This window comes from Giraffa tippelskirchi, chromosome 11 (genome assembly GCF_054371585.1).
Source record: "Giraffa tippelskirchi isolate mGirTip1 chromosome 11, T2T-mGirTip1v1.2.pri, whole genome shotgun sequence".
NCBI classification, from domain to species: Eukaryota; Metazoa; Chordata; class Mammalia; order Artiodactyla; family Giraffidae; genus Giraffa; species Giraffa tippelskirchi.
Genome location: NC_137285.1, coordinates 128,707,902 through 128,720,319, shown reverse-complemented (window position 1 = coordinate 128,720,319; position 12,418 = coordinate 128,707,902). Strand labels below are relative to the sequence as shown.

The following is a 12,418-nucleotide window of genomic DNA, read 5'->3' as shown; positions in this document are numbered from 1 at the left end:
CTTTCAATTTTAACCCTGAAACAAAACATAAACTCATAAAAAATCAGGTAATTTAAAAATTCAAATAGAATCTAGTTTTCTAGTCTAATTTTAAGAACTTTATTCCCTTTGACTTCTCCAACTTGTCTTTGGCAAATGAACTGAGATGATTAGTTTGGCTTTTAACCCCCAGGGTTTTAGAATGTTTCTGGGCCACATTTAAAACAAATCATATTGTGTGTCTTCCCCGCAACCCCTTCCTGAAAAGGTGACTATTGAGGGTCATTTCACTGTCGTCATTTAGTTCAAAGAAATCATGTGGTATTTTACAATCAACAAAGTAAGTAATTTAAAACAGGTGAAGTAAAATACTAGACTAGCTTAGCTAATACGATGACAACAATGCGTAACAAAGGCACGGAGACAGTGTGTCCAGTCAATATGATGAAAAACACAGATGAATTTTGATTTTCCCCCATTTCACCTTCATTAGCTGGAGAAGTACCCCAAATTTCCACTTTCATTTATCTTTGAAGATACAAATTTCTGTGGGGCTATTTCATCTAGTTGCATTTAGCTCTAAAAATAGGAACAAAATCTCTTTTCAAAGATAGTTTTCTGACCATTTATTTATTGGTTTAGCAAAATGATGCTTTTGTAAAAATGCAGCTGTTTAGTAAAATGGTAATGTTGTAACAAGGTAGTAGACGGGGAGGCTTCCAGAAAATCTGGAGGATTTGTGCTCCATGGTGCACATCTCCCTTCTTGATGAAGAATCTGATAGATGGGAGAGTAGATGGTTTCCCAAAACAACCAAAGTTATTCTGCTTCTTGCATTCACACCCCTTTGTGTTATGTATTTGCAGCTTCTCCCACAAAAGGTGGCCTCTATTTCCTTACCCCTTGAGTCTGGGCTAAAACCTTTGACCAAAAAAGCATGAAAACACAGCAGAGATGACATTGGGCTGATTGCTAGCCTAGGTCTCAAGAGGCCTTGTATGTTTCAGCATGCTCTCTGGAGACCCTGCTACCTGCTATGTGCATAAGCCTGGGCCAGCCGGGGCAGAGGGGGCAGGGGTTGGTGTGTGGGGAGATGATAGATCAGATGGGGCAGGGACAAGTCATCTCAGCCACCACCTAGGTCAACCAGTCCCTTGCAGACTCAGCAGCAGCAGAACGACCCAGCTGAATTTAGCTGAAATTGTAAAAACATAAGTCAATGGCTGCGCTTTTAAGCTGATAAGTTATGGAGTGGCTTTGTTTGTTCATTTGTTGTTGTTGTTTACTGCAGTAGTTAACTGATAGGAATGGTGGCCATGTGACTTTGTGGGAAAAACTCTACATTGTGTTCCCTGGTTTTATTTTCTCTTTCAACTCTCCAGGGAATGTTGAATGTTCAAAAAGACCTCAAGATATACTGCTGTGGTAAAATGTCTTGGCAAAGCAGTACGTGCCAGTAGTTATTTCCAGGGAGAAATGAAGAAATGTAAAAAAAAAAATACGTGGAAATCTTCTATCCCTTGTGAATATGAGGCTGTTCAAGATTTAGGTACAGAGCTTTTGTAAGTTTGGATTGTGTTTGGAGAAAGATCTACATTAAGACAAATTAGCTAGTGAAACATACAATTTTCTAGGCTCAAAGTACAGGAGAATATTAGTCCTTGGCCTGCCTTGTGGAAAACATGCTGAGGCTCACCTTACCCCAGGTGGATGATGGAGGGCTGGATAATCAGTATGAAAGCTTAGCTTCCCAGTTGTGTAAGCCACATTGTTTGCATCGATTTTGTCTTGCACTTGCCAAGTATGTCTGTAAAATACAAGAAACATATGTTTAAACAGTCTATCACTAAGCCAGAGGAAATGTGTTAGAATGAACTTGAGACACGGGAGAAATGGAAACTTCATCTTATGAAATAATTACCATAATGACTATGAGCCAGGAAAAGAGTCTGACCCTTCTTTGTCCAATGTAGCCTTCTCAGAATCAGCGTCTCCTCATTTCACTTCTCCTCTCCAAAAAAAGAGTGCAGAGTTTATAGAGAGGTGTATATGAGACTGTGGGCTTCCCAGGTGGCTCAGTGGTAAAGAAGCCTCCTGCCAAATGCAGGAGACGCAAGAGACACGGGTTTGATCCTTGGGTCGGGAAGAGCCTCTGGAGGAGGAAATGACAACCCTCCCCAGTACTCTTGCCTGGAAAATTCCAAGGACAGAGGAGCCTGGCGGGCTACAGTCTACGGGGTCACAAAGAGTCGGACATGACTGAGCGACAGAGCATGCACGCACGGATATGGGATTGTAGGTTACATTTTTAATAGTTTAATGCATTTTAAAAATGAATTATTGAGGCAAAATTTACAGAGTATGAATGGCCATTTTAAAATGAAAACTTCAGTGGCATTCAGAACATTCACAATGCTGATAACAAATGCCTCTATTTATATAGTTTCAAAACATTTCCATCACTCCAAACTAAAACCTACTACCCATTATGCAGTTTCTTTCCACTCTGTTCTCTTCTCAGTCTCTGGGAAATACCCATCTGCTTTCTATCGCTATGGATTTATGTACTTTTGTGTATTTAATGTAAATAGAATTGTATGTGTGACTCATGTGCCTGGCTTCTTTCACTTAACATAATACTTTTGAGATTCGTCTATATTGTAGCAGGTATCAGCACTTCATTCTTTTTTATGCTTGAATAACGTTCTATTGTATGGATATATCACAATGTGTTTATTCATTCATTATTTGAGGGACATTTGTGCTGTTTCTATTCTTTGGTTATTGTGAATAGTCCTGGCATGAATATGTGGATTTTCATGTACATGCATTTATTTGAATAACTATTCTCAATATGTGGAGGGGTGATATGAAGGAGTAGAATTATGGGGTTATATCATAAGTCTATCTTTGCTGTGTTTTCCACCGCAGCCGAACCATTTTACATTGTCACCAGCAATGTGTGAGGCTTCCAGCATCTCCACATCCTCACTGCATTTGTTTTCTGTTTTGTTTTTTTTTAATTATTATAACTATCTTAGGGTGTGAAGTGGTAGCTCATGGTTTTGCTTCATAATATCCTTATGGCTAATGATGTTGAGCAACTTTTCCTTGGAAGATGGAAACAATGGGTAATTGGAAGGAAGCTATGTCTCAAAATAAACCAAAGTTCATCACTATATACACATGCCATTTGATTGTTGTTACAATGTCCATTTATTATATTATGTTCATGAGTGAGTGACTGAGTGAAAGTTGATCAGTCATGTCCAACTCTTTGCGACCCCAATTCTCTAGGCCAGAATACTGGAGTGGGTAACTGTTCCCTTTTCCAGGGGATCTTCCCAACCCAGCAATTGAACCCAGGTCTCCTGCATCTCAGGTGGGTTCTTTACCAGCTGAGCCACCAGGGAAGCCCTTATGTTTATCGTCATCAAATTATTTTCAATAACTATATATTGAGCAAATATATTTGATTCCAGGTATTGTTTTAGCATTAGAAATATAGTTGGTAACAAAAAGGACAAACAAGTAATTACCAAATCTAATATCAGATAGAGATAAGTGCTATAAAGAAAATAAAGCAAGTTAAGGAGACAAAGATTGGGGCCAGAAGAATGTCATGGTAGAAGTGATGCTTTGGGAAGTACTCTAGAAAGAGTCAAAATTTTTCATAGAGGCCTGAATTAAATAAGGGAAGGAGAATGTGAATTTCTGAGAGAGGTATTTGAGGCAAGGAAATGTGAAATGAAAAGGTTGGGCTTCTTCCCCATTCTCTGGGATGGAGGATGAAACTAGCTATTTTGGTCTGTTTTTGTTTTTTGTTTTTTCTCGTTTAAATCTAGGGTGGAAAGCCTGGTGTATCTTTCATTAAAGATTAAAGAGCCAATCTACATGTGGTCATAAACTGGAAAGAGACCCAGTGAAAGGAGAAGAGGGTATATATAGCCTGCTGTAGCTCATTTCAAGTATGAGTCAGGCAATCCATTATATCGTCATGACTATAGCCAAGAAATACATGTTCTCTATGAAGTTCATGTCATTCCATGGCCCATATATAATACAGATTCAGACTATTGTCAACATCAGCATTCCAAGAATAACCAACATGTAGGAAGGGATTTAAGGATAATAATAAAAGTAATTGTATCAAGTTGTAGAAGACATAAGGTTGTCTAAGAAGATGATGCTGTTGACACTGTCAGGCGGAAATGACTTTATTTAGATTTTCTCCCCTAGAGTGATGATGGTTTTGCATTGATCCATATACATTCTCTTTCCTGACTGCTCCTATGATCAGGGGTAGAGGAACTGAGTTTTTCTGTGGCCAGAGCTGGTTGAGATTCAAGGTGTGAACTTCAGCCAGGGAATAGATCTTTTCTTTGACACTAACTGGCTTCCACAGAGATGAGGCTTGTGACTTGGCCTCTTCAGAGCACTTCTCCAGCTCTCTGAGCTAACTGGCAGGGGATAATAAACATTTTTTAGCCCTTAAGTGTCTTAGGCACGGCATGGGATGTATAGCCTAAACGTCTACACTCACACATAATGATAAATCCCAGGAAAGGAGTTTGCCAGTTCCAAGCATAAAACATTCTCTTAATAGTTATAGCATAAGTTTGGAAAAAATCTTAGAAATGTCATTTGATCTACCTTCCTACCTTCTTATAGAAATGAATCATGCCAGGAAGTCTGCTGCTGATTATCTATGATTCTAAGCTTTCACTTATCCTTTTCAAATCCAAATCACCAATAAAACAAAGCAGAAATAAATGCAAACATGATCCATTGGCCTATGTAGAAAGCATTTTTTAAAAGCCCACTTGTGGGCCTTAGTGAGATTAGGCTATACTTAGAAATGCACCTCTCATTAGTGACATATTCTTTGGATCTAAGTAAGGCAACAACTAAAGCAGATTATCAGGAGTTATGATGCAGCAGAAGTGGAGGACCAGATTGTTCTAAAGCTGGGGAAGCAGGCTCAGTGTAGCTTCTAGATTCAGTGGTATAGACTTGCTTGGCATTGCCCTGGGGCAGGTAATTGTCACTGAACAAATAATACTGTTTTTGCCAAAGACTACATTAAATAAACCTATGTATTTTCACTGGGCTGTTCATGTCATTCTAAACATTTCTTAATAATTAGAACTTTCCCTTATATTTTTCATCTATTCAAGAGTTTGTTAAAAGCTTCTGTACATTAAAATCATGATTTTAAGACAGTATTTCATGGAATTGGTTTGAGTACTAATTTACAAAATTTACCCTAATCTAAATGACCATTCATAGATACCATGGTATTTTTTAATATTAATAGTGTTTTGTGATGAGTTTAAATCCTTCAGTATGTATGGAATGCTGAAATTTTGCTTTTGATAGAATTTTTTCTTTATACCCTTGGTGATGAATTTATACTCTTTTGGTTAGTGGCTCATACTTGGAAAATCAAGCTGAATTTATTTGTAATTTCTTTCTTTTTTGAAGTAGTACTTATATGAAAGGATGTTCTAAACATCCCACCTAGATTTATTGTCCCTAGCAGCTACAACCTCTAATACTGACCTACTGCAAGTTCTGGTCAGATTAAGGAAGAATGCCCTTTTTGGAACATCATTATATATCCCATTGGGTCAAAAATATAATGGTCATGTATTGTTTTTGATTTTAAGTTTTAACATGGGAAATGCTCTTCTAGCTAAAATAAACTAAAAAGTTGTATAGTTAACTATCCAAAGGAATATTCTACTGCTTATTATTTCTAACTATATTTGTGACATTTCCACATGTGACTTCCTGGATGCACTCACTCATTCGACCTCCAATTACTTATGTTTCAGTACTATTTATTAGGCACATACTAGGGGCCAGAAACTGAGGTTGTAGAATTGAATAGACATGGTACTTGCGCCTCACGAAACTGATAGTCAATGCGGAAGACAAATCAATGTGACTTATCTTCCAAAGTTAACTTACAAGATGTTATGAGAGTAAAGATGAGCGTCAAGTATAGACATGAAGGTTGGATAGGATTTACTTAGAAGCATAAGGGTCATCTATGAACAAAGCTAGTGGAGGTGATGGAATTCCAGTCGAGCTATTTCAAATCCTCAAAGATGATGCTGTGAAAGTGCTGCATTCAATGTGCCAACAAATTTGGAAAACTCAGCAGTGGCCACAGGACTGGAAAAGGTCAGTTTTCATTCCAATTCCTAAGAAAGGCAATGCCAAAGAATGCTCAAACTACCGCACAATTGCACTCCTCTCACACGCTAGCAAAGTAATGCTCAAAATTCTCCAAGCCAGACTTCAACAATATGTGAGCCATGAACTTCCAGATGCTCAAGCTGGTTTTAGAAAAGGCAGAGGAACCAGAGATCAAATTGCCAACATCCACTGGATCATCAAAAAAGCAAGAGAGTTCCAGAAAAACATCTATTTCTGCTTTATTGACTATACCAAAGCCTTTGACTGTGTGGGTCACAATAAACTGTGGAAAATTCTGAAAGAGATGGGGATACCAGACCACCTGACCTGCCTCTTGAGAAATCTGTATGCAGGTCAGGAAGCAACAGTTAGAAATGGACATCGAACAACAGACTGGTTCCAAATAGGAAAAGGAGTACTTCAAGGATGTATATTGTCACCCTGCTTATTTAACTTATATGTGGAGTACATCAAGAGAAATGCTGGGCTGGATGAAGCACAAGCTGGAATCAAGATTGCCAGGAGAAATATCAATAACCTCCGATATGCAGATGACACCACCCTTATGGCAGAAAGTGAAGAAGAACTAAAGAGCCTCTTGATGAAGGTGAAAGAGGAGAGTGAAAATGTTGGCTTAAAACCCAACGTTCAGAAAACAAAGATCACGGCATCCGATCCCATCACTTCATGGCAATAGATGGAGAAACAGTGGAAACAGTGGCAGACTTTATTTTTGGGGGCTCCAAAATCACTGCAGATGGTCAATGCAGATGGTGACTGCAGCCATGAAATTAAAAGACGCTTACTCCTTGGAAGAAAAGTTATGACCAACCTAGATAGCATATTAAAAAGTAGAGACATTACTTTGTCAACAAAGGTCCGTCTCATCAAAGCTATGGTTTTTCCAGTAGTCGTGTATGGATGTGAGAGTTGGACTATAAAGAAAGCTGAGCACCAAAGAATTGATGCTTTTGAACTGTGGTGTTGGAGAAGACTCTTGAGAGTCCCTTGGACTGCAAGGAGATCCAACCAGTCCATCCTAAAGGAAATCAGTCCTGAATGTTCATTGGAAGGACTGATGTTAACGCTAAAACTCCAATACTTTGGCCACCTGATGGGAAGAGCTGACTCATTGGAAAAGACCCTGATACTGGGAAAGGTTGAAGGCGAGAGGAGAAGAGGATGACAGAGGATGAGATGGTTGGATGGCATCACTGACTCAATGGAGATGAGTTTGAGTAAACTCTGGGAGTTGGTGATGGACAGGGAGGCCTGGCGTGCTGTGGTCCATGGGGTCGCAAAGAGTCGGACACAACTGAGCGACTGAACTGAACTGAACTGATAAGGGTCATCACAGCCAGAAAAAAAATAGCTTATGAGAAGGCCCAGTGGAGGGAGAGAATATGGTCTATCAGATGATGAGAGAGAGGTTGTCAACTGGGCTGGACCAAGAGGATTTGCTCTTTGGCTGTTTTTGGCTTCCCTTCACATTTCTGATTCCCTTATAGCCCTGCAAAGTCTTACCAAAAAAATCTCATTCTATTAGGGTATAGAGATGGACCCTCCAAAGCTGTAATACATGGTATCAGCAATTGTGTAGGAGGAAACAGAGAGAGGAAACTAGATATCTGATGGATCTGGAAAATTCCCAGATCACAAACATATTCACTGGAAAGTGCAGTAGGGCAATTCGAGAATGAGAATTAAGTCTGGGAGAGGATTTTCACATTCCAGTATGGCTGAATACAAGGGGTCTATGGTAAGGAGTTGGAATAGTCTGGGCCCATAAACTCTAAAAACTTACCAAACTCCCTTCCGTGATAAAGCTCCCTTCTGAGAGAAAGACCCTAAATTGAGTATTACAGGGACAAAGGAAAAAGATCTGGATGAAAGCAAAGGAGAAGGACTGGGAGAAGGAGAAGAAGAATATTATCAGCCATCATTGTGAAATCTGACATAAAACCATAAATTACAAAAGGTTTCTGAATCATATCTCCTTTTAACAGTTAAGAAAACAAAGTTTTTATAAAAATGAGCAACATAGAGATGATTAAGGTTTAGTTGCATATTTATTTTTTAAAGAGAAAGAATAAATCAAAATAGCACACCCACAGACAATATGTACCAGAAGGATATGACCCCAAAAGATGAGCATAAAATATTATAATTATCCCTATTTCTAATTTGTTTTCTACATATAGTTACTTATAATGAATCCAGAAATCTTTGGTACACTACATGAAAGAATAACTTACATAAGAATTAGAAACTAAAAATGGGGCGATAAACTCAGAAAAGAAAAAAATTAATTTTTTTTTAAAAAAATGATGGCTAAATTAGAAGAAATGAAAGATCAAATAAACATAACAAATAATGCCTTTAGATAGCTAGAAGATGAAAGGGAGAAGAATTTAAATGTCAAAAAAAGGGAAGAGATAAGAAGTATTGGAGAGATAGTAAAAAATTAAGAGGATAGGCAAAGAAGATTTAATATATACATAATAGATGTCCTCAAAAGAAGAAAGCCAATTAAAAAGCAGCAAGTTCTAAAAACTACAATTTAAAAAATTCTTAAAATTAAAAAAAAAATTATATTTGACGCTTTACATTGAAACGTCAGTCCAAACACTCTCTGAAAAAGTTGCCTCAGAGCAACCAACACCAAGACATGGTCTGTAAAATCAGTAATCTTTAAAAAAAATCTTTTGAGGGGATGTAGGTAGAAATACCAAATTACTGATAAGGAAAAGAAATTACTAATAAAATCATACAGACATATTAGAGATGCTATATGCCAAGAGTTTGATATTTAGCCAAGCTGATTTTCAAGTATAAAGTTCTTAAGCTGCTTTCAACATGCAAGAATTCAGAGAATATTGTTCCCATGAGGTCTTCCAGAGAAATTTACAAGAGAATGAGCTTCAGGCAACTAAAGTGAATAGAAATACATTGACATAGCACTGGTGCCAATGACAAATTTATGTTTACAAATAGAATCAATTGTTAGGTGAGGAAAAAAGCTATCAGAAAATGAAAAAGTTTGGAAACCAAACTTTAGTGATAAGGGAGTCACACTGAGGTGATCATACTTTAAACCAGAAAAATATGCAAGTGAATATGGTAGTGAGTACCTTAAAATTCAAGGGAGCTATTACATGGGGGGAGAAAAGGGAGGTTTGTGACTGGTTAGGACTTGTGGGTGGGTTGTAGAGTGGCTACCAGTGTTCCATTTCTTGACCTGGATGGTATTTAAGAGTGTTTGCCTTAGTAATTCATTAAACTATAGATTTGTTTTATGTGATTTTTCTCTATCCATATTATATTCTACCATGAGAAGTATTTTTTTATAATCTATTTTTAAAGGTTAATAATATTCTTAACAATCAAGTTGAAGCTGGGCTTCCCAGGTAGCTTAGTGGTAAAGAATCCTGCCTGCCAATGAATGAGATGAGGGTTTGATCCCTGGGTCAGGAAGATCCTGTGGAGGAGGAAATGGTAACCCGCTCCTGTATTCTTGCCTGAAAAAAAGCCCATGGACAGAGGAGCCCTGCAGGCTGCAGTCCATGGGGTCATGAAGATTCGGACATGACTGAGGACTGAACACACATAAATGATAGGAAGATGACAACTACCTTTAAAAACATAAACAGTTACAGCAATTTGCTCCAAAGTTCAAAAGGCCCTCATTATGAAAAACCTAGAATGCAATCCATTGCAAAAAAAATCTATGAGAATTCCACATTAAGCATATTTAATAGTTTTTTATGGGGCTGGGGGAAGGAAATTTGCTTAGTTTATTTCACCAGAGCAAGAACTGGATGATAGTTTAATTAATAATGTGAAAGATTAAAATACAAACTTCATCTTTTCTTGTGACAAGTTATCTGATTCTTTGTCAATTGTCATTTTCCTTTTGCATAAACAGTTGGCTATAATTTGAGCTTAATAGAGGAGAAGGGAATGAATATTCTGATGCTGTCATTATGGTTTAGTTTGAGGACTTTCCACATAAGCCTGTTAAATTACTTCCCTGCTTCTGGGCTTGCAATATGAGTAGAAGCCACATTTGATAGTCAGTGATTATTATGGCACTAGGAACTATGAGAAAATGTTAATAACAACAAACCAGCATAGTAGTATGGTGTATAGGCAAGACTGCAGACTGCTGAGTCAAGTAAACCTGAGTTAGCAACTGATTGTTCTGCTTCAGTTTCCTTATCTTTAAAATGGGGATAATGATTCTTATCAGAATTGTCAAGATTCAAGATCACGACAGTAACATGGAGTTCAATACTTAGCACATAAAAGGTGCTTAATGGAAAATTATTTTCTCACATCCCAGTAACAGCAGCTGCGGGTCTTGACGTCATAGAGTATTACCAAGGAGGTAACGGGGATTGGCGGAGAAGGCAATGGCACCCCACTCCAGTACTCTTGCCTGGAAAATCCCATGGACAGAGGAGCCTGGTGGGCTGCCGTCTATGGGGTCGCACAGAGTCGGACACGACTGAAGCGACTTAGCAGCAGCAGCAGCAGCAACGGGGATTGGAGGGCTTGTGGAGAAGCAACTGCTTTATTAGAGTAGCTTATAAATTTCCTCAAGTGATTTCTAGAGGAGCATGAGACACAGAAATTATTTTTCCTTTCATTCATGAGATGACCTCATACTCAAGTGGTTTTGTTGGCATTAACTGCAAAACCTAATATTACAGAAGGAACTCCAGGGACTTGCTCTTGGCTGATAACATAAACTGGGATTCACAATGGCTGCAAGAACATAGCATGCTATCCTGCTTAGGAAACCCTAATACCCAGAAGAGTACACATTTTAAATACCTCCCTCCCATCCTCAAATACTGTGCTAAATTTAAAACAACTTACTAAGAAATCTCAGTGCAAATTTTTCACAAAGTAGGATGAAATAACAACTCAATTCAGAACTCAGACAAGTTTTATTTGTTTTCTTCTCAAGTCTGAATTGCTTCTAGGTTGGTCTTTTCTAACTGAGAAGCCATTTTTATTCAAGAAGGGCTGTGCGGTTTTCTGAAGCAATTGCTTGGCTAGAAACTTCAGCAAAATGGGTAAACTTGTTTTTCCTTTCCCTGTTCAGTCCCCACACTTCAGAAATGTTTTCTAGTAACATGTACATCAAGCAAGTAGCTGTTTCAAAGTCAGATTTGGAGGGAGTACTAATGGTAGGAGTAATTTCTATGGGGCCAGATGCCAAAGAATCATCATATTTTCACTGGTACATCCTCAATCTCTAAAACAAGTTAATGTGTGAAATGCTGCTGGGCTGGCTTACAGAAATGCTAGCAGAAATCCAGTGAATGCTGGATGGGAGACATACTTCTTTTCCCCAGAGGCCATTTCAATATTGCTAATTCTTAACTGGCCTGGCTGGTGTATTTGACAAACAGCCCAACAGAAACATTTGCTGTTTGATATTTTTTGATTCATCTGATGAAGTCTGCATGCAAGACACGCATGCAGATGCAAATGTGAACAGTGATAGTAGCATTTTACATTTTTTCCAGCAACTTTTCATCCAAAGGCCTCAAAGAGCCTGATAAGTATTAAAACACTCCCTTAGAAAAGAGAAACAAGTCCTCACTAGAAGAGAATGATAGAACTCTGGAAAATTACATGAGAAGTTTAGACCAGCTTCTCACCTACAAATAGGTGGTGGTAAAGCCATGATTAAGCTCTGTTTCCTTATTGGTCCCGTGGTCAGCTCTCTGGGCAGTAAGGCAATACAGATGGTCTGGAGTGTTCAGTCCTTAATTCTTTCCTAAACTTTTTGAAATGAAGTGTTTCAAAATATTTATATTTTTCCACTACAATTTGTGGCCTTATAAGTTTTATTCAATATTTATATCACTTTCATGCTTGTCTCCACAAGATAAAATTTGGCTACCACCAAAATCCAGAAATTTCTTTTCTCTTATCTCTTTCTTACCATTTTTATTTTACTCCTGATGTTACTGTTCCAGAAAAATGTATTATTATTCTTATTAGTCTAATCCTTGTTGCATGGGTTACTGCATCTTGCTTGTGCTAGAAAATAAAACATTCTTAGAAAGAAGAAAGAACTGAACTTCTGGGCTCTGACCTGGAAAGGAATCTTGCTAGCTAAGGTTGAAATTTGTGTTCTCTTTTGCTTGACTTGCTGGTGAGTTGTTCATGAGGCTAATTTTCTAACTGAAGACTGATAAATGTCGATAATGCGAAAAAA

At 38.0% G+C, this 12,418-nt stretch overlaps 1 protein-coding gene and 1 long non-coding RNA gene across 3 annotated transcripts in view; one reads left to right on the top strand and one right to left on the bottom strand.

Annotated features, from left to right (window-relative positions):
- Positions 1 to 12,418, top strand: part of LOC145526971 (uncharacterized) — a 98,234-nt gene that overhangs the window by 41,608 nt on the left and 44,208 nt on the right. The window lies entirely within an intron of this gene.
- Positions 1 to 12,418, bottom strand: part of BBOX1 (gamma-butyrobetaine hydroxylase 1) — a 65,727-nt gene that overhangs the window by 16,354 nt on the left and 36,955 nt on the right. For both annotated transcript variants that reach the window (XM_081544059.1, XM_081544058.1), the window contains one exon: positions 1,681 to 1,786. In XM_081544059.1, coding sequence (XP_081400185.1) covers positions 1,681 to 1,786 — 106 coding nt within the window. The remainder of the gene's footprint in view (positions 1 to 1,680; positions 1,787 to 12,418) is intronic.